Here is a 21,530-nt window from a genome sequence, read left to right as displayed (position 1 = left end):
TTTTTTTTTTTTTTTTTTTTTTTTTTTTTTTTTTTTTTTTTAAAGAGTGGTAGATTTGCGTGAATGTACCTTTTTTTCTTTTATTATGATTTTCAATTAAGTTTTCTCACTAGTCAACTGATAACATATATAGAAAATGACCAATATATTAAGTCGTATTAATTGTTCTAGGAATTTTGATTTTATTTTTGTCCATTTTTGCCTTCGGTATTATATCCATTTTTTACCAATATATCTTTCTGTTTTTTTTCTAACTTACACCTGATTTTTTTTTCTTTCAAATTTGTCCATCCTGTTTAGCTTTTGTCACTAGAGATTAATCCAGAACCGGCTTAACGTAGTGCCAGAGGTCTTAGTCAGACGAAATTTGTAATAAGTGATATTTAGTTTTGTAATAAGAATAAAAAATAAATTTTTATATAAATTTCAGATATAAATACCAGTTTAAAAAAAATAGGATCTTAACCATCTTACATCTTGACCGTGGTAATCAGTTGTGGTCGTAGAAATAGTAAATGACTTAATTAATTATATCACAATTAATAATACTTCTGTATCATTTGACCCGCTACCTCTCACATGCGATGCGACTCGCTATATAAGCAGTTTGTGATTCTTTTTCGTTTTGCTTTATAAAATTAAAAAGCATTTTCCAAATGATTACAAGTGTTGCGTCCCAAGGCGTTGCATGCACGTACGTGGTGCGTTTTAACACGCCCGAACTTCACTCTCTTTTTTTTTTTTTTTACTTTTTTCCTAGTCAGTTTGTGACGCCTAATAATATTAGAAATTCATCTCATTTAAGTTTAACAAACATAGAAAATATCTCCTCTAATCAAATCACTGACCGATTTGTTTGTCTGTCTTAATATATAATACTCTCTCTCCGTCTCTCTCACACGCACAAACAAACACATCACATCTTCGTAATATAGTTCATATTCTGTTCTATAGTTTATATTTCTGTTTTGTCAGTTCTGATGAAGAGAGTGTACATCTTCCAGAATCAATAGCTTATCTATACATAGTTCGTTTCCTAATCCTCTAAATATTTAATTCTATTTACACAGATCCTGTAAATTCCGAAAAACCCGAATCTGAAATCCACTCGAAGAATGATTTTTCCGGAGATAAAGAACCTTCACAAGAGTGACTTCTTACGGTAAAGACTGAATATTCTGAATTTGATTTTTTAATATTATCGGACTTGAAGATCGATGAACAACATATGTTCTCGAAGAGATAATTAATAATAATAATTATTATTTTCAGCTCCTGCTGATTTCTAGCCTTATATATATACAATACATGTATACAGGCATGAAGAGAAGCACAAGGCAAGCAAAGAAGGAGACGCATCGACGAGGTCAATAATACAGAACAAGATCGCAAGGAAAGCACTGGAAAAAAGCACCAACAAAGAAGAAAGTTCATCAAAAAGCGACAACAACAATAATACTAAAAAAGCATGCCTATGCTCTCCGACAACACACGTTGGGTCGTTCAGATGTAGATTTCACCGAACGAGCTCTTCACAAAAGCGGCCATCGTTTTCACTCGGAAATCACGAGCAGGGAAAAGACGACAATAATAAGAGCATGGATTGTGAGAGTGTCCGTACAGTGTCTTCTGGGAGCCTCGGCGTTATTTCTAGGTTTGGAAAGACCGCTTGTGACAACAAAGTACCGCTCACAATGGCCTCATCCAAGTTTGAGCAAGTCAAGTGATAATCATAATCACTTTTTTTTTTTTTTTTTTTTTTTTTTTTTAAATTAGGGGGTTTACATTTGTGAATACAAATAAGTCTTTCTTAATTCCGTGTTTTTTTTTTGGTAGAAGCATCTTATATTCGGTGCAATAATATCAAGTTCTGTTTTATGCAACAAAATACAAATCATCCAATACGCTACCTATCATTGACTAGCCCGGCTTGATCTTTTTCCCACTATGTATACTAACAGTCAAAGCACATACTTTTCTTTTTTACTTGGCATTCATTACATTAAATTTCTTGTCAACATTTCGTTTTTCTAAAGTTATTATCACAACATAATCAATCGACGTTGATAGTTTATCTAGAATGCATAGATACATATACACACGCTGAGGGTTAATAAGCAGACAAGTTGTCTTTCTTCTTTTTTTTTTCTTCCCTTTTTTTGGCTTTACATAATGAAATGGTTCAGCAAAATAAATAAAAAATAAAAATAAAAATAAAAAATAGACGGTCGTATAGTTTAGGAAACTTGCATCGCTCTGACTCTCGCAGTTAGCTCTCTGACTTGACTTCTCAGCCGTTCCGGATTGCAAAAGAAATCTACGAAAACCCGTCGCTGAAGCGAGACTTCTTGAGAATGGTGTTTTACGATCTGCACCAGAAGGGACAAAAAAATGATTATCTCGGTGCAATATAATGTTCTATTCTTTGTTTGTAAGAGTAATTATACCACGTGGCCTAAAAGATGTAATGAACGCGATGGATTTTATTACCTCGTTCTTCTTGCAGTGCTCAAGTGTCACCTCTTCGACCGCCGCGGAGAGTTTTGCGTTTATCTTTTCCATTTCGTCCAGTTCTTTCATCAATGGCTATGGAGAATCAGTAAACAAATATCGTATCAAAATGAGGACAACATTGGTTTGGCGCTGATTAAATGGCCTTAATGATCCAGTATACTAATACGCTGAACCATCTCCACAGTTATTTGAACAATTTTCTGTGCATTTTAGACAAGTAAAATAATAAAATGAAATAAAAAAAATCCAAGGTGTTAATTGAATAATGTTTATACCCGAGGCGTCAGGATCGGCTGCGCGGTGGTTGAAGAAGCAAAAAGTAATTGCTGCAAACTTTGAATTAAAATGCACCTGAGAAAACAAAGCCAGTTTTAAAATAATTTCCGAAACACGATTATTACCACGCTATTGTTTACGGGTCAGATAACTTACAGCTCGTTAATGCATCTACTTCTATCCTCAGGAAGAGAATTCTCGAGGTCAGATTGAAGGGTCATTAAATCAGACTGCAGACTGGAAATCTGCTGAACAATTCCTGGAGCCGAGACGTATGTTGATAATCCAGCTTGAACATCTAGGAAAAAAAATGGTTTAAAATAATTGAAATCTAGATTTTTATTGCGGATTTGGTTTAAAATAATGGTAATTGACGCTGGTACTACGTACTTGAATGTAAGCTTAGGAGATCTCGAACACCATGCATAAAGTGGTCTTGATCGTCAACTCCGCCTTGTTCTTGACCATCAGATGCAGCTTGTATAAGTGCCATGCAACGACCCTATAAGATTTTTACAACGTCCTCGCATATAAATACAAATAAATAAAGAAAATTTCGAAATAAGAATATGCTTTGGAGAGAAACATCGACAGAAAGAAATACAAAATACAGCAGAAGATAAATGAAGATTAATCATGAATAGACACAGTTACAAAGCAAACAAGACAGAGTAACAAAGAAAGACTGCATGAAAATGAATTACCACGCGGCCTTTCGTAGCCGACAGATAGGATTGAAGCTCCGACTCGATAACCTTAAGCAAAGAATACGCTCCAAGCATGCTCTTCTTCTCCAACTGGCAAGCTATCTTTAAGAACTGATGTCTTGCAAGCTGATTGACAAGATGGTTTATGAACTGACAAAAAGGATAAAAGGTGTCACGCTTTAGACGGAAATTAGTAAGAATGGTAAGGTAAACATGAACCCTTAATCAAATTAATAGAGATAATAGGATAGTAATAAAAAGGCAACAATCTGTTCAACAAATAGTACCGCTTTCTGCCGGTTGATATAGTACTCTTGGCGCATAACCTTCAAGTCATAATCACCTAAACATGTATTTAGTTTGTAAATATGTAGTTAGCCAAATTGAAATCATAGTGCTATTCTGTAAAGAGAAAGCTATTAAACAACAATACCTTGTAAGATGTAAGTGTCTTGGAGTTGAGCTAGCTCCCAACAAAGATCCGGAATAGTCTTCAAAAAGTATATCAATTAGGACAAACATATATGGTAACATTAATAGGATACAGATAAATAAAATTCTTCCTGCCCATGAAGAACAATAAAATCATACTATAGAAAAGCGAGCAAAAGGAAAAGAAAGAAGAAAGTAGGTTGAATCAAGGCAAAAAAATTAGCTAAGATTGGGTTACAGACACTAAAGATTACGTATTGCAAAATAATAATTACTAGAAACTTACAAAAAAAAAAAAACATAATCCTAGTTATCTCTTAAGATGGATAATGCTCATGAAGTAGTACAAAAATGCTCAAGCTACAGTTATCGAAACACAGAGGGTAACCAAAAAACTGATTTAGCTTCTTCATATAATTAGAGTTGATTAGCTTTATCCAACCATATCAAGACAAAAAAACACATAAGTTAGTCAAATCCAGGCAAACGCTCACTGGCTGTAATGAAAGGATTTGCTAGAAGTACAAACCTCAGACAGTAATTTCTGTTCCTTGTGATAAAAATTTGATAATTCTCCTACCAACTCTGAGTGTTTTCTCCTGCACAAACGCACACAATTTAATACAGATAGTAATGTGCAATAACGTTGAACTGAAAGAAAGGGTAGAACAGGCATTGTCTACCGAACAGGGCTACCTGTACTACCAAACAATGCTATGTTAGCGTTAAGATATCCATTCTAGCATCCTCACACTTCATTTTGAACACAACTTATCTGAAAACAGCCTGGCATTTTTTTTCATGCATTTTATCTTTTGGATTGGAAGATGATAGGGGTTGGTACCATCTATCTGATGAAGATATGATGAAAGATTTTATGAAGATGTGTTTTTTTTTTCTCAGTAAAATATGAAGCTTGTACCTGAGAGTATGAAGATCAAGGTGAATGTGTGCTTCATCTGAAGTTACTTGAGACTTGAGTGCCATTAAAGTAGCTTGTTGTTTAGCATTCTCAACTTGGGCTTCAACCCATTGTCTCTCACTTGTGCCGAAGCTTCATTCATGTAAAATTAATTATTTGCTAAACCAATAACACATAATCTTTTTTTTCTTTATATTACAAAAGCATGCACCATTCACAAGAAAAGAAAAGAAAAATGCACATGGCACCTTTCTTCAATTCGAGTTTCTATAATAAATATAAATTCTATATTACGAGACACTCAAAGATTAAGTCAGTTAGCTCAAACTAACATCATGAAGTGCCAAAAAGTTGGAAAAAAAAATCAAATAGGACCCGGGATAATTGTTGTGATGTTCAAGAACAGCACCTGTCTTACTGCTAAAACGAATTACTCATATCACAAACAATAATGACAAATCTATTGACTTATGTTTATACTACAGCATGATTAGTTAATTGAAATTATTAACTTATCATTTCCTAATTCTACAAGGAATCTAATACCCATTCTAATCCTACAAGGTGTCTAAAATTACTCCCCTCTCGAAACTACACCTTGTTCACGAGGTGCATAAACAAAACAAAATACATATAAAAAAAGTGCAATTGAAGATGCTTTGATGCGGTGTCGCACACAAATAGCCCTGTTGCTTAGTTGAGGTAGTGTCGGTCTTCATTCCCGACCTCAACCCAAAAAAAAAAAAAAAAAAATCCATGCCGCTCCAATGTGCCATATAGTGGTAAATAACTTCACACACGCAAGTAGTAAATTCAACAGGACAGGAAAACATACATTGATCGAAGGCGTTGCAGTTCCGATACACGTTGATGATGGGATGTTTCTAGATCTGCTGAAAAAAAACAGACCAATTGGGGAAGGAAAGTAAGTGGGATAGACCCAACAAATAGAAGGTACAAATTTGCAGCATGTGATTGTTTTCCCAACAATTTCTGGAATAAAAGCATTCCAAAATAAAAATAAAGCGTAAAGATGTTATGCAACAGAGAGAAGCAGAAAAAAAAATGTTCGTCAAGAGACAGATAGAGGAATAAGCTACAAAAGAAGTGCAAAGATGTTTATTTATACATGCTTACACAAGTTTGTAGAATGGAATTTGTAGGACAATCAAATCCATGGATAAGGAACAAAAAACACAATACCAATGAGCTTGTAGAAAGAGAAAGGGGAGAAGGGGTTGAAAAAATCACCTCGTATAATGATATTTGAGATATCATCAAGATTAACCCATGAACATTTAGATTTTCCCTCCTCAGCAACTAGCCGGAATGGACCCTGATAATAAATATATTTAAGAAAACACAAATTTAGCACTTCGATGAAGTCAAGAAAACAAACACGTTCATTACTCGGAGTATTGAAATTTGATTTCATGCTTGCATACCGTGTCCAACTGCTTAGAGAACCACTGATTTAGATCCTTGATACACATTGAATCTCCGACCAAGTAATGATGAAAGTCGGAGTAAGCTAAGTAGATGTCATCTTCTGAAAAGTTAAATAATAAAAATTTCAACAAGCATCATTCCACTGTAGCATAGTAAGAAGCTAGTCAATCTAATATTATGAATGCTTTTTTAGCTTTTAAATAAATAAATAAAAGTACCATCCCCTGAATGATAGTGAGCCAACTCTTGTGATGTAGACGCAATCTTCCCAAGAACCGTGTTCATCTACATCACAACAAAACAAACATAGAAAAACTTAGATATCATCTATCTAGAAAAAAATGGAAACAAGTAAACCTATCTACTGGCTAAAAGAACCAAAATCCTTTCGGGACAATGGACTGTTTTCACTCAAAGACACCTGTAAATTTCTAGCAGAGAGGCTATCGTCAACAGCGGTGAGGTGGCCGCTGACAGTCGACGTGGCCGCGACCCTCGCTCGCCTTCCTTGAATCAAAGTCGATGCCTGACCAGACAGCATGTCGAACTGAGACTGAAGCTTCCTGAGCTGTCTCTGAAGCTCTGAAGCTTCGGCTCTGTACGCCGAAGTCGCATCTCTGAATTTCCAAACAACAAACAAAGGACAAAATCTCTGAAAATTCCCTTTTAACCATACAACTTCTTCACCAATGCGATAATGCACTTTGAGACAAGTGTAGTTGAGAGATTACCGAATGTCTTTCAGGCTTTCTTCGGCGCCGAAAACTGCCTCCTGGTTGTCTCTCCGGGAGGCAAACGCCGAAATGCTGTCGTAAGCGAAGTCCAAATCTTCTCCCTGATAAAAAAAAAAAAAAAAAAAATGTATTCAACTTGCGTACCAAAAGATCGGAGACCGAACTTTGAGATTATTGTTTCGGTTTACCTCAAGAAGCTTTCCATCTTGGAGGAATTGCTCGTACCTAACGACACAAACACTCGAGAATCACCGTCCGTTCGAATTTCGAAAGAAAACACACACACATTACACATATATACATATATATATAGAGAGAGAGAGAGAGAGAGTAACTGAGAGAGGTCGGAGAGAGACAGGACGTTGGAGGGACGTAGGCTCGAGCAGATCCAATCGAGGATGGGACGAGCGTCGTCGTACTGGAAAGGCCATTCGAAGCTGTCAGGGTCCAGTGAATCCGCGCCTTCGTACCCTAGCTCCGACACGACCGAGCACAGTCTCGCTCCGCTCATATTTTTTTTTCCCGATCTGAGCAATTCCTCTTCGTTTTCTTCTTTGGATTCAAAATATTCTACCGGGATTGTTTGGGCGTCTTTTGGCGCCGGCTGGGCAAACAAAAAAAAAAAAAAAAAGAGGGACAAAGTATATAATTTTTTAATAAAAGACAGAATTGCCCCATAAACTACGGTGGTGACGAGAATACACTACCTGTAATATAAAATCGACTGTGTTACTCCTCAATATCACAGTTTGTAATAGTTTTGGGTCTTCCGTGTATTTTAACTCCCAAACTTCAGTCAAGTCATCACGTTTTGATCACGTGATATTCATTTTACGTTTTTACCCTTATTTTAGTCTAATACTCGTGTGAATGTCGAAATTGGTTTGAAAATAGGGATAAGAAAATTCTAAGAATATCGTTCGTCATTCCTAAATCGTTTTCAGAACTCTAGGGTTTGGTTTGAATCGATTACCCAGAGAGCTGTCCGATCGATCCTCCGCTCGAAATAGCTTTGCCTTTGAATCGATTACCCAAATCGTGTCTTAGTGTCCGACTCGTGATGGATACTCACAGCAGCAGCCCAAGTCGCAAAAAATCACCTGTCAATGATGACATGCGACAGCGAAGATGTTTTTGTGGTCGGAGTAGTGTCGAATGGACGTCGTGGACAAAAGATAATCCCGGACGGCGATTTTTTGGATGTCCTCTGTATAAGGTTTGTGATTGTGGATTTTTATCTGCCATTAAGGTTGTTAATTTCTTTCTAAATCGTTGGTTTATTGTTTTTGCAGAATAAGAACCTGAAATGTGTGTTTTTTGAATGGTTGGATCCTCCAATGTGTTCACGATCGAAGCAAATCATCCCTGTGTTGTTGAAGAAAATCAACAGACTTGAAAACGATACCGAGTCTTTGTCGATTGAAGGCTCTGAAGATTATGGAGAAAATGGTCAATATTCAGATGTTGAGACTAGTGTTGTAATAAAATTGATAGCTAATGAATGTAAAAAATTGAAGTTGTTACTTGTTCTCATCGTTTTGCTTGTGGTAGTGATTTTGTTCAAGTAAATTGATAGCTACTGAGTGTAAATTGAAGTCCTGTTGTGTCTTTTTTGGAGTCTGTTTTAGTATGGCTAATTTCCTTGTTTTGTAACAACTTATTTTGAATTCTGTAATGTTGCACTGGCAGATTGAGTAAGTAATCAAGTTACCATGTTTCCATGTTTCATGAAGGACTTTATTTCTATACAAAAAAAGTTGCACAAAGCTGTAATAATTAATAAAAGAATTCAAAGCATAAAAGTGTAGATAGAAGATTGATAAAGCATAAGAGACTTCTATTAACAACTTCAAAATACAGGCCAAAACAGCCTTGAAACATGTTTAAAATGCAGGTGAAAATGCTTCCCAAAATTAGTTGCACATTACAAAGTACACATAAAGACAATACACCTACATAAATTCAGAACAAAGTTTATAGGATTACACTTGTGCTTAAATAACCCTAACCAAAAAGACTACAAAATAACACGTCGTTCTAATCCCTGAATAAACCGCGGGGCTCCATTTGTCCTCCTTTAATGCAGGTGTGAAGTCGGAATCGAGGGCTTCGCTGTAAATAATGTATAAAACACATGAATCAGATACATGTAAGAAAATGAAAAGAGATGATCATTGGTTCTTTACCCTAAGCATCGGTTGTTGAACTTGACTCGTCTGAGTAGACTGTGTCGGTTCTGTGGCTCCTTGACCTCGACTCGTCTGAGTAGACTGTGTCGGTTCTTTGGCTCCTTGACCTTGACTCGTCTGAGTTGACTGCGTCGGTTGTGTAGCTCCTTGCCTTGTACGTCTTGTGTTTGCTCTTTCATGTCTCTGTAAGAGTTACAATTTCAAAACCTATGAAGATAAATAACTTCATATTATTTGGTACAATTTAAAAACCTATGAAAATAAATAACTTCATGAAAATAAACCTTTTGTTCTTGCTCTCTTCTAAAGCATGTTGTCTTGTTGTGTCCCTGTTTACCACAGTTTGAGCATGTTGTGGTAACATACTTCCGAGTCAATTTTGTGCCTCTAAGAGGAACGACCTCGTCGTGTTCAACACGTCTTAATTTCTTGGGTCTGCCAGGCTTAGATCTATTTGGTGGCATTGACATAGGATTGAATCCTGTTTTTGGCCATTGATCTACATGATTGATTGGATTGATCTTGTTCATGTATGTCTTCTTGTAGCAGTCTTTTTTATACCAATCTGATGTGTAGTTAAGTGGTTCTTGATGTTGCTGCCATATGCAACTAATGGCGTGCGAACAAGGAATACCTGCCATAATTGATAAATTACACATTTAAGTAAAGAATTCTTAAGTAAATACGCTATTAAGGTACCTGTCACAATTAAGCAGTTACCTGATACGTCCCAACGACGACATGAACATGTTCGTTCTGCCAGATTGACCCTGTAGAAGGAACCATACATGTTTGACACTTGAAACTCAGAATCGCCAGCCCAATAGGCTATATTCTCTGCACTGAGGACCTTATTCGTCTCAAGAATTTTGTGAATGCGTGGTCCAAGTTCACCGGACCATTTTTGAGCAGCAAGACGTTGTTTTGTGAAGCGCTGCAGTAGATACATTCGTATACGCTCAAGCATTGACATGATTGGCTTTTGTCTTGCCATTAGTATTGCTCGTGTACCATTGAAGCTTTCGCAGAGGTTGTTCAAAAGTATCTCACATTTAGGACCAGTCCTAAAATGACATCTAGCCCAGTTTTGAAGGCCTTTGCTAACTAGCCAGCCATAGGCATCCTGGTTTTCACTTTTAATACTATCCATCTATGCTTCAAACCTAGAGCTCGAGTAAGCCATCGCAGCCGCCATCATCCTGGTTTTCAGCGACTGTCCTTTGAAAACCTGAAACCATCAAGACAATTCTCAATGAGTATCTACTAAAAACAGAAGTGAAATTTCAATAACTCGATGACAATTCTCTCTCTCTCTCTCTCTCTCTCTGGATAAGGAATGGTCAAGTTTTTTTTTATCTTATTTGCACAAAAACAAATCTGAATTATTCTCTCTTGTATCTCTCAATATTACATGTTTTTGGATTTGAGTCAAAGTACATGAAAAATAGTTATGATTTGAGTCAATATTACATGCATTGGATACCTTTCATTATTTCTTATCTTTAACTTCAAATAAGTCTGTGTACCTTAGTGAAATTGCCTTGAAGATGTCTAGCATTGGTCTATGTTCTGCTTGAACTGATCCTTCCTCCCACATTTCTGTCAATGCCTCTTGAAGACCTTTTTGTTTATCAGATATGAAAGTCCAGTGATGACCATTGACAATACTAATATCTTCTTTCAACAAATTTAGAAACCACGTCCATGAAGACTTGCATTCGGACTCAACGACTGCATAGGCTATCGGAAAAATGCCATTATTCCCATCGATACCTACTGCAGTTAATAGCTGACCGGTGTGGTGACCTTTAATGTGGCAACCATCAAGGCCAACCACAGGTCTACAATGTCTAACTCCATATTTGTAACCTTGGAAACAGACATACATTCTTTTGAATATTGGATTACCACTTAAGTCTGGCTCGGTTTCAAACTGAATAGTGGAACCTGGATTAGAGCGTTTCAATTCAGCACCGTAGTCCCAAAGCGTAGAATATTGTTCTTTATAAGAACCCTCAATAACTTCTGCAGCAAGTTTCTTAGCTCGATAAGCCTTCACACGTGAACACTCGAGCACAAAGTCTTTTTGGACCTGATTCATAAAATCAGCTGCCGACCACGATTCACTGTCCTCGAACTACTGCATATACGTCTTAGATAGCCACTTTGACGTGGCAAACCTGTTGCGGTTAACCCTGGCGCAAGTATGTTCAGGTCGCTACGTTTTAATAATGAACGTACCAGTGTTGCCCAATAATGACGCGAAACATGTCCATTTGCAAGTAGGATCTTTGCATTATGCGCGAACACGTTGTGGATCATTTTTTTTGAAGTGGATATCTTTACCGGCTCTGATTGCGTACTCTCTGATGGCATCTTTGAATAGTTTTGCGCTCCTGAAAACCAGTCCCAACTTCAAGCTTGGATTCTTCATGTCTGCATCTTTAAACTCCGTGAAGTTTGGGAGTTTTTTCTTCAGGTCTCTAAATTTATTTGGACTTGAAGTTTCCCCAATATCTGCATCTTCTTCTTCTGATGACTCATATCCCACACCCATGTCTGCATCGATGTCATAGTCACTGTATGTGTCGCTCAAAATACATTTCCTTTTATCACGCAATCCCGACAGACCAATATCAACAGCGTCTCCGTCAACTTGCACGCCATCGTCGCTGAACTCAAACCCTATGTCTTGCTGCACTTCTTCATGCTCAACTTCCTTTTCTTTTTCAATGTCTTCGTCTTTTAAGTCAGAGTGCTCTTCGGGTTGCTCTTCTACTTTAGCTTGCTCTCCAGGTTTCTCTTCAACATCAGCTTGCTCTTCGGGTTGCTCTTCTACTTCAGCTTGCTCTTCATGTTTCTCTTCAACATCAACTTGGTCTGTCGGGATCAACTTGCACTTGCTCTTCAGCTTGCAGTTCTGGATCAGGTATGTTTTGTATGCCTTGTATGTCTTGTGTGTCTTGTGTTTGGTCTCCCATGTTTTGAGGGTGATCTTCGACGTCAACTTCATCTGCAACATTCGTTGGAACCACGACAATCTGCCTCTCGTTATCAATGAGCACATCAGGCCATACATTCATAGGGTGATCGCAGAATATATCCACGTGCCACTTTGTTTTCAGTGTGGCCGCCATATATTCAAGCAAATCCTCGTCGTCTTCAACATACACCAACTTCTTACTCGTTGGATCTCTCATGTAATATAATGGGACTTGAAGATAGCCTAGCCTCTGCTTCACAATAGCATTCAGTACAACAAGTGATATCCTGTCCAAATCCACACACTCCAGATGTGCTGCACTACCACCGATGTACTTGCACCCACCAGACTCAAAAACCATCGACCCTCCATAGTAAATATTGAGTACAAAGTTGTTGACCAAAGCATCTGCAGAAATAAACAAAGAATGGAATATGAAATATATTATTATCACTCCACAACCAACCAACCCCAAAGCAGGTGAATAATATTATGGACATTATAATATTAAACAAACTGATATTAAACAAACTGGACCCACAGTTCTTCAAAATTTCCGACAACAAATAAGCAACAAAACAAATAAGGGGACAAAAATAAAGGAAAGAAACAAAACCAAGAATCTTTAATGTGTGGTCCCCAAAATCAAACCCTATTTAGACTTTAATGTTTGTATTGACATACCAAAAACTTCTTCTGTATGAGGCTGCGTAAAACCCTTTTTTGGAGTCGATTTTTTCTTCTTCGTCAACTGTCTAGTCTCTGGGGATTTTCTCTTCGCCGGGGATTTCGAGGTGGCCGGCGATTTCGACGGAGTCTTTGCCGGGGATGACGATGTTGCAGCAGAAGTTGTCTTCGTCAGTCGTGGCGATGACCGCGTCGGAGACTCCACCGGGAACTTTCGAGGGGATTTACTCTTGGCCGGCGATTTCAAGGGAGTCTTTGTCGATGTTGAAGCAGAAGTTTTCATCTTCAGTCGTTGAGACGACCGCTTCTCTGGGGATTTTCTCTTCCCAGGGGATTTCGCCATTTCTACTCGTTTAGGTTTTTTCAAAATTCTTTTATTTTTCCCTTCTTTATTTGGAATGATATAAAAATTAAAATTAATAAAAAGAAGAATTCCAAAAAGAATGAAGAGAAAGAAATTGAAATTACACATAACACCCTGGACTGGTTTGATTTAACTGACGTCCGGACTACATAATAGACGGAAGGACATTAGTGATACCAACACAAAGACTGAGGAGAAAACATCGAGTTTTAAAACTTTGAGGGGTTTATTTCGATAACCACCATAGTTTAGGGGGCAATTATGTCTTTTATCCATAATTTTTTTGACGATTGTATCCTTCGTTTTTTTTTTTTTTTTTTTTTTTGTAGAAAATCAAAATTAGTAAAAGTATCTATATTTTGAATAGCTTAAATATTTAAGCCAATTCGAAATGGTAAAAATTGTTTTGAAACTTCATGGCTACCTCTACCAAATGTGAAATGGGGTAGCTCAACGCTGAGCACTTCTACTCATCCTAAGATGCGAATTTGAGATCGTAGTTTCGGGTAATAACTGGATATGATCACAAATGTAAAATCGTGAATTGTATGTACGCTATGTGTAAGCATTTTGTAGAAATAGTATGTGAACCGTCTTGACATAATTCAAAAGATGTGCAATATAAGAAATTGTTATAACACATATGGAAGTCACTATGGTATGGTAGTCATATAAGATGAGATGTGATCTTAATCCTAATTTCTGCTGGTTAATCAATTGTATGTAGGACTTGGTAAAATATATCAATAGACTCTTAAACAGAGTAAATTATTGTAGTAAATCAAGAGCTCGGGTTTTTAGTGAAAAAAGAACAAGTTTAATAAAACATTTAAAAAATAAAGGTCATACAATTAAATGCCACAGCCCACAAGCTAAAATTTGGAAGGGGAAAAAAATTAAAAAAGCGCATTCCTCTATATAATAATGACAAAAGTGACATTGGAGTCGGGGACAATGAGATATATATATTTTTTTTCCTTCTATTTATTTCAAGTCTCAAGTCTCAACTAGAAATACAAGCAATTACCTGAACCTCTTTGAAAAAAAACCAAATACCTGGCCGCTAAACCTATCCACTCTTAAGTGATCAAACAACCACTATAATCTAACCAGGCAAGGCAATACAACTACAACCGAAAACAGGAGAAGAACAGCGATGAAACTCCGCGGTAGCTTCTGAAAGAACCTGCTACACCGGGGAAACCCGTAATTCACGCACAACATCGAAGGTTCTGATTTGATCTTGTTTAATCACGGGGAAAGTATCGCTCGACATCAAACTGCTGGTATTGATCCTGCTGATTACGATTCTGCTGCTGGTTATGATACGAGCCCCGAGCGGCCGAAGCAGGTCCTCCTCCGTGCATGGGCGCGAAAGCTGAGGCACAATAATTTTACTTTTTTAATTAATCGAAATTGTTAATGGCGACATTCCCAATAGCATTTTCGATACAAGCTGTGTTCTTGATTGCTAATCAAGATTTTTTTTTTTTTTTTACTTTGACTAACCTATTTCCCTCATTCTTTTCTCCCTGTCAAACTCAAATTTATCTCGTATCGGATTGGGCTGTTGCCAGGTGTCACCTTGCTGGGGCATGAAACTCTGGTTCTGCAGTTGAATACAAGTTATACGAGGTTTAAGCCTGATAGAGAAATTTGTCACATAGCACAAAGAGAAACCAACCATCCAGAAGGCAAGCAAGTGAAGGTTCATATATTATTTAAGCTACGTTTGGCCTACGAAGTAAAAATTAAAAGGAGGGCTCAAAACTTCCATTTAGAAATCATTATAGCGAACTTTGATCCCTCGTAGTTACACATTCAAAGAAATCGATGAACGTTTCCAGGCATGTAATTTTTTACACATTAAAGCATATACACCAACATAAACTTAAAATCAATAATATCACTAGTAATTTTGGCTATATAAATAAGAACAAATTCAGTACAAAACAGAGTTTATAAACACCTGCATTTCAGTAGAACACACGTGGTATACGTATGATATTTTAATGTGTATTCAATTTTCATAGTTTTCCTTTCCTTAACATAGAGTCACAGACCCAACAAAGCCTGATGAACAAAGAAGCGTTCATATATCGCAGTTGAATCGAAATTTGTACCTGGTACGGCGGTCGTTCTGGATTCGCTGGCCTACCTCTGAAACTCATGAACAAAAAAATTCAGACACAAGTAATTCCATGTAACCAATGCTAAAATATATTATATAATATGATGTTTCAAACCTATATGGGGAAAAATCTCGATCATCATCCTCGGCGGAGTCGTAATTCGCGTGATCTTGAGCAATTTTTTTGGAGAAGCCCTCGTCCCAGTATAGCCTCTCCCAATTCTCTCTAAGCTCTCGATAGAGCTCCAAGTAGTGATTGCACCAAGGCTCATGTTCCTTGAATAAGTGAAGTAATATGATAAACGCAATCACCACTAGTACCATTAGAAGATCATCAATTACCGAAAATACGATTAGTCCGTACTCGTCAATTTTGAAAACAAACCTAAATCAATTTCCCGACACACACTCATCAGCCAAACGAAGATGACGATGATAAAACCCTAGAGATGAGGACTGACCGTTTCCTTGAGGACGAGGCGGGTCCGTCGCATGAACTGCTCGCGGAGCTTCTTCCGGCGCCTGTTAGGAAGGTTCTTGCTGGGAATAAGGAAGCGCTCACGCGGAGGCACGTTCTCGCCGATCTCGTGCATTTCTCCGTCGACGATCCACCACTCCGACTTATCCTCCGCCGACTTGCCTGGAGCCGGCCGGGTCTTCGGTCGGCGATATCTCTGCGGTCCGGCTCCGGCGTCCGTTCGGAACCATCGGACGCATTGGGGGGATGAACGGAGGTGTTTGGCGACGGAGGAGAGCATCGAGTCCGGTCAGGGTTTTAGCCAAAACTGCTTTGGGTTTTTGCAGACGAGCCTTGTGGAAACGACAACAAGAGAGGGCTTTTGTTTGTAATAAACACCCAAGAAAAAAATCAGAATTCAATTTAATCTATAGCCTAATCAATCTAGAAACAAAAAATTCAACGTCACATAAAAACATTGGTCTAATTAACTGATATGTTTTAATTTTCATTTCTCTTAATGTCGATTATTGGTTATTTAACCGAATTTATTATATAATTAAAAATACTACATATTTCTAATTTTATTCATGTTGTTTGTTCAAAACTATAAACATACATCAAACACTTACACACCAACTTATATATCTATACAATGTTTGATTAATTGTATAGCGTGTCTTTGTAGATTTATTAATTGTACATTGTTTGGAATGATGATTGTTCATTGAATCCGAGTTTGAAGAAAGAATATAGCCAAATTTCTAAATTTGGATCCATGATTTTAAATAATCGAATGATTGAATTTTCAGTTTTGAACTAAATTGATTAGACGATTGGTTCAAGTTTTTTAAACAGTAAAAAATTAAATTTTTTGATCCAAATACTCCAGACAATAAAAACTATTCGAAACAAATAAGTTTATTTGATTGCATGAGTGGTCTCAGTCAATGGCGTGTCCTCAACACCTAGGATTTGAGCTTGAGTGTACCTTCCAAACTTAGGGTTGAACCAACCTTTGGGGGTTGGTTACAGCGCATAGATCGGACTATCAGTAATTTTTTTTTTTACCGAGCCAAGCAAGAAGCTAGGAAAGACTAAGTACATTGGCCTCGAGGGTCATGTTAAGCGCTTGGGAGGGATTCTCATGCGCGCTTGGGAGGGTGCTCGACCCAGTGATGTCGAGATGGGCCAAGTGATGACTTCGCCCTGCTATATCTTTGAAACTTGGGCATAAGGTTTGAATGCGGTCTTGAGCTTGGATTAATATGCAGGCTCGAACGTGGGGCTCGTGCGTTCTAGCGGACTTCGTTTAACATCCTAGGCTTGCTTGCTTGTTAGTCACGTCAGTTGTGAGAAAATATATTTAAATGATTTTTTTTATATAATTCAATTTTACACTATACATCATGTCATCGATTACATTTAATAATTAAACACAAATTATAAAATATAATCCTCAAACGTCAATGTTGCGTTTCATAGGGATTGAACCACCGCACCCTCGAAGAAGTCACCTCACAGACATGAGGTCTTACCACATAAGCTAAGTCATTGGGGTTCATTTAAATTAGTTTATATGTGCAAAATTGAAATTAAATGCATTTTTGTTACCAAACTATTTTTAAAACTGAAATTGTCTCATTGAACCACACAGCATGGGACGATACTAAACAACATCCTTGATAGAAATGTTAAACCAGGTACGTCCGATATTGTGCAATACCATCGAGATTTTCTTCTAACACTATATTTTAAGAATAATTTGCTCATATAATTTTAGTATTTAGGTAAATATTAGACATAACAACCAAATTTAACCTATTTAGGTATAAAATTGATTTCCTAAAAAAATAGGTATGAAATTGATATTTCTCAATACAAACGACAACGCACCGAGTACTCGAATCTCAAGAGTAGTGGAATTCAACGGTTGAGATCACGTCTATGACCTCCCGCCTTTATTCTGGACTAGGAAACAGTGAGAACCAGAATCACAACACAGAGAACGAGAGAGTGAGAGAGAGAGAGAGAGATGTGTGGAAGAGCTCGATGTTCGCTCAGAGCCGACGATATCCCCCGAGCTTGTCGTCGCAACCACGGATCCGTCCGTACGGTTCACATGGACAGGTAATCTCTCTCTCTCTCTCCCGTTTTTGGTCATTTCTTCGGTTCGTTTCAAACTTATTTCCGCCCTTTTCATTTAACACACCCAAAGACGTCGGTTACCAGTGATGTGACTGTTTTGATTCGATAATAATACGACATCAGGTATAGTCCTTCGTACAACGTCGCGCCGGGCTCGAACGTGCCCGTCGTTCGCAGAGATGACGGAGCGGAAGACGGAGGAGTGATTCTCGAGTGTATGAAATGGGGATTGATTCCCAGCTTCACCAAGAAATCAGAGAAACCCGATCACTATAGGATGGTATAGAGTCAAAACAATAATGGATATTGGACACTTTGTGTCGTGTCACTCTCATGTGTGTATGAATTGTAATGCTCGTTGATGATTTCAGTTTAATGCTCGGTCCGAGTCGATCAGAGAAAAGGCTTCTTTTCGTCGCCTGGTTCCGAAAAACCGTTGCCTCGTTGCGATAGAAGGGTATGACTCTTGCTATACAATAATTGTATCAGCATTTTTTGTTGGCTTCTGTGTTCTCATTTAATTTTTCATGTTTTACCTTTTTTGATAAATCAGTATCAGCTTGGTTATTTCAGATTCTACGAGTGGAAAAAGGATGGGTCGAAAAAGCAGCCTTACTACATTCACTTCAAGGATGGCCGTCCTCTTGTGCTCGCTGCTCTTTATGATTCCTGGGAAAACTCTGATGGTTGTTATTTATTTTAGAATTTTTTTACACGTATTTCTTTAAGATATCGAGATAGTTAATTATACAAATCGTAATCCGAGAAATTCTGTATTCTGTCATCCAGGTGAGATACTTCACACCTTCACCGTCATCACAACTTCTTCATCTTCGGCTTTAGAGTGGTTGCATGGTAAGTTTCTATTAGCTTAATCTTAAATTTTTGGGTGTCCCATAGTCTTTCTTTACCAGCTCTCTGTGATTTATTGGTTCCCAAGAAAAGAGTTGAGTATATGTTATAACGACTCGCTTGGGCCACTAGGCCGACACAGCATAATTTCCTCATTAACCCGTGAAAACAAATGAGATATTGATTGTATATTGTATTTGTGGCGAGTCATTTCCAAGAAACACGTAGTGACTTGCTTTTAAATTTTGGGTCTTCTTTATATTTTCGGAAGAAACTTATGAACTGGGAATGAGGTTCATTTTTGGTTTCTCTCCTTTTGATCCGTACGTTTGGCGGCGTGGTTCAACCTAAGATTTAATGTGATTGATCTTTGTTCTGGTGGGTTTTGTTGTGTGGTCAGACTTTTCTTTAGGGATCGGCTAATGCTTTCAATGGGTATGTAGAAAGGAGAGCCATTTTTGATATATGATACATACTAAGTTTCTTTTTAAAAATAAATCTTAGTTCTAGTGGAACTTTCTCATCATCTTTTGTCCACACCATTCCTACTACTTGTATTGCAGACCGAATGCCTGTTATTTTTGGCCACAGCGAGTCAAGCGAAGCATGGCTAAATTGTTCATCTTCCAAAGTTGATACGCTGCTTAAACCATTCGAGGATCCAGACTTGGTAAGAGTTACTAGGGGATTGGTTAAATCAGCAGACCAATTACTCTACTTTAACGCACACAAATTTATGAATATATATATGTATGTATCTTTCAATGGTTATAATGATGCCTTGTGCTTTTGTGTCTAGGTTTGGTACCCGGTGACACCTGAAATGGGCAAGCCATCTTTTAACGGGCCAGAGTGTATTGCCGAGGTATTGTCAAAGTTACACTTTTTATGATGTGTGTGATAACCTTTTTAAAAAAGATTTTTTTTACATGCTTCATAATTGGATTCTCAAAAGAGTTGTTTTATTGCTGTTATCGCACAATTATGTGTGTGTCTAGATAAAGCTGAAAACGGATGGGAATACCCCGATATCAAAGTTTTTCACGGCAAAGAGGCCACCAAAACAAGAAGCCGAATTGAACCCCGACGAGAAATTACCCAAGGTCGACGAGTCGGAGACTGTGAAAGACCAACCCAAATCAAAGTCGATTGTAGAACAATCCTTTCCGACTGAAGAAAATGAAGACGGGTCGAAACTGAGTGTACCTTCACTTCCTCATGGATGCCAACTGAAGCGGGAATTCGATGAGCTTTCTGCGGATTCAAAGCCGGTTTCAGCGAAAGGCAGTGGCAAGAAAGTGAAACTGAAGAGCCCTGGCGATCAGAAACAGCTCTCGGTACTGGCTTACTTTGGTAAAAAGTAATCGCTTTTTAATGTTGGTGATTAAGTTTTTGGTATGTATATAGAACTTGACTCGTTCTTGTCTTGGGAACGAAGCCACCTTTAACGATATGCTTTATTTATCGGGATCATCTTCTCGTTTTTTTTTTTTTGGTGCAGCAGTAATTACACAAGAAAACAACCTATGTATGTATTCCAAATAAAACGACTCTCTTGAGAATCATCCTTATTACAGCTCGAATGACGAAATAGAAAACACCAAAAAAAAAAAAAAAAACCGAGGAGAAAAAAAAAAGATATAAACTTTAATCAACACAAGGGAAATACTTGGGGGCGAAGAAACGGCAAAGACCAATACACGCCATCGATGAACTGAGTGTTTGGAACCATATCGATTATCATTTTTCGAAGCGCCCGGATCGGAATGACCATGAAGCCACACTGCACCACGTGGCGGGTCCCGAGTGAGAATCCCCGGCGCCGGTTCCCGAGCCTCAGCGTCGCTCCTCTCCGCCGCCTCAGCCGCCGTTTCGGGCGGCAAAACCCCGTCACCGAGTTCGCCCACAGAGTAGAAGAGCTTGCCATAGAGCTTCTTATAACAAAGACTTTGTGTGTTTGTTTGTGTGAGCTTTGTTGAGTCTTCTTTCGAATGCGAGTTCGTTATATATGGATGTGTCAAAGATGGAGCAAATGATGCCAATTATGAAGGCCATAATGGGCAGACAATTATAACAATGATGAGGGTTTGAGGCCAGATCAAATTGGGAAGTAAAGTTGGGACCTACTTAATGAAAGGGAATAATTTCTATTTTTATTAAAAAAAAAAAAAGTTAGGTTTGTGGTAGTCATCATTAAGAACGGCTTATCCTGGAATGGAATCAACGACGGTTTAAGAAAACTTGTTTGGGTTGGTATGTACAGTGTACTTACTTATCACGTCTAATTATATGTTCCAATGGACAAATATACATACTCACCTAAAATTCATTCATTCATTAAGGAAAACAAAACGTAAGATCTAATTACAGGGATTTTATATGCTACTCTTATTGTGAGTGATGAGATCTTTGGAAATAGTACATGATCTTTGGAATAAATCAAGTGGAGAAATTGCATGTGGCTAATCAGGGGAAGGAACGTGTTAACAATTTTTTTATCCCGAAAATAATTTTTTCAAGTTGTAATTACTTATTTTTCTTGTTTACAATTTTTTTAAATTAAAAAAATATATATATTAGACTTTATTTAATTTTGTTTACTATCTATGGTTTCACTAATAAAGAATTATTGAAAAAGAGTTATTTTTTGAAATTTCCCCATGAACCAATAGTCTCCCTAATTCT

At 37.6% G+C, this 21,530-nt stretch overlaps 4 protein-coding genes across 5 annotated transcripts; 1 reads left to right on the top strand and 3 right to left on the bottom strand.

Annotated features, from left to right (window-relative positions):
* Positions 1-1,997: 1,997 nt before the first annotated feature.
* On the bottom strand, positions 1,998-7,666 carry AUG3 (HAUS augmin-like complex subunit). Of its 2 annotated transcripts, none has more exons than XM_089623915.1 (18): positions 7,370-7,666; positions 7,223-7,259; positions 7,032-7,135; positions 6,722-6,917; positions 6,519-6,585; positions 6,297-6,400; positions 6,103-6,187; positions 5,687-5,744; positions 4,852-4,983; positions 4,459-4,528; positions 3,931-3,988; positions 3,785-3,840; positions 3,495-3,647; positions 3,181-3,292; positions 2,947-3,088; positions 2,790-2,865; positions 2,491-2,586; positions 1,998-2,369 (listed from the first exon to the last, which is right to left on the bottom strand). In XM_089623915.1, the coding sequence occupies exons 1-18, from the start codon at positions 7,543-7,545 to the stop codon at positions 2,238-2,240; spliced, it is 1,854 nt and encodes a 617-aa protein (XP_089480041.1). In that variant the 5' UTR covers positions 7,546-7,666; the 3' UTR covers positions 1,998-2,237. The 2 variants fall into 2 exon arrangements, with proteins under 2 accessions (XP_089480041.1, XP_089480042.1); XM_089623916.1 differs by having other exon boundaries at positions 5,687-5,741.
* Positions 7,667-14,153: 6,487 nt separating this feature from the next.
* LOC149387852 (uncharacterized) lies at positions 14,154-16,232 on the bottom strand. Its single transcript, XM_089621822.1, has 5 exons — positions 15,850-16,232; positions 15,504-15,664; positions 15,381-15,417; positions 14,767-14,866; positions 14,154-14,635 (listed from the first exon to the last, which is right to left on the bottom strand). Exons 1-5 carry the CDS (start codon positions 16,144-16,146, stop codon positions 14,505-14,507), a joined length of 726 nt encoding a protein of 241 aa, XP_089477948.1. The 5' UTR covers positions 16,147-16,232; the 3' UTR covers positions 14,154-14,504.
* Positions 16,233-17,712: 1,480 nt separating this feature from the next.
* LOC149387851 (embryonic stem cell-specific 5-hydroxymethylcytosine-binding protein) lies at positions 17,713-20,334 on the top strand. The gene is made up of 8 exons (XM_089623532.1): positions 17,713-17,975; positions 18,117-18,273; positions 18,365-18,450; positions 18,567-18,679; positions 18,783-18,848; positions 19,409-19,515; positions 19,645-19,710; positions 19,844-20,334. Exons 1-8 carry the CDS (start codon positions 17,881-17,883, stop codon positions 20,207-20,209), a joined length of 1,056 nt encoding a protein of 351 aa, XP_089479658.1. The 5' UTR covers positions 17,713-17,880; the 3' UTR covers positions 20,210-20,334.
* A 123-nt stretch (positions 20,335-20,457) lies between these two features.
* LOC149387850 (uncharacterized) lies at positions 20,458-20,898 on the bottom strand. The gene has a single exon (XM_089623533.1). The coding sequence runs from the start codon at positions 20,770-20,772 to the stop codon at positions 20,497-20,499; it is 276 nt and encodes a 91-aa protein (XP_089479659.1). The 5' UTR covers positions 20,773-20,898; the 3' UTR covers positions 20,458-20,496.
* Between the last annotated feature and the right edge of the window lie 632 nt (positions 20,899-21,530).

This window comes from Urtica dioica, chromosome 8 (genome assembly GCF_054948205.1).
Source record: "Urtica dioica subsp. dioica isolate 48M chromosome 8, U.dioica_male_clone48M_v1_H2, whole genome shotgun sequence".
Taxonomy (NCBI): Eukaryota; Viridiplantae; Streptophyta; class Magnoliopsida; order Rosales; family Urticaceae; genus Urtica; species Urtica dioica.
The sequence above is the reverse complement of the archived record's forward strand: the minus strand, read 5'-3'. Positions and strand labels throughout refer to the sequence as shown.

Coding starts and splice junctions, on each gene's coding strand:
- AUG3 (XM_089623915.1), bottom strand. CDS start 7,545: ATGAGCGGAGCGAGACTGTGCTCGGTCGTGTCGGAGCTAGGGTACGAA. Junction 6,188..6,296: donor TCTCTAAGCAGTTGGACACG/GTATGCAAGCAT, acceptor ATTTATTATCAG/GGTCCATTCCGGCTAGTTGC. Junction 3,089..3,180: donor TCTCCTAAGCTTACATTCAA/GTACGTAGTACC, acceptor TTTTTTTCCTAG/ATGTTCAAGCTGGATTATCA.
- LOC149387851 (XM_089623532.1), top strand. CDS start 17,881: ATGTGTGGAAGAGCTCGATGTTCGCTCAGAGCCGACGATATCCCCCGA. Junction 19,516..19,644: donor CATTCGAGGATCCAGACTTG/GTAAGAGTTACT, acceptor TTTTGTGTCTAG/GTTTGGTACCCGGTGACACC. Junction 19,711..19,843: donor GGCCAGAGTGTATTGCCGAG/GTATTGTCAAAG, acceptor GTGTGTGTCTAG/ATAAAGCTGAAAACGGATGG.
- LOC149387850 (XM_089623533.1), bottom strand. CDS start 20,772: ATGGCAAGCTCTTCTACTCTGTGGGCGAACTCGGTGACGGGGTTTTGC.
- LOC149387852 (XM_089621822.1), bottom strand. CDS start 16,146: ATGCTCTCCTCCGTCGCCAAACACCTCCGTTCATCCCCCCAATGCGTC. Junction 15,418..15,503: donor CGAGATTTTTCCCCATATAG/GTTTGAAACATC, acceptor CATGAGTTTCAG/AGGTAGGCCAGCGAATCCAG. Junction 14,636..14,766: donor GAAAAGAATGAGGGAAATAG/GTTAGTCAAAGT, acceptor ATTGTGCCTCAG/CTTTCGCGCCCATGCACGGA.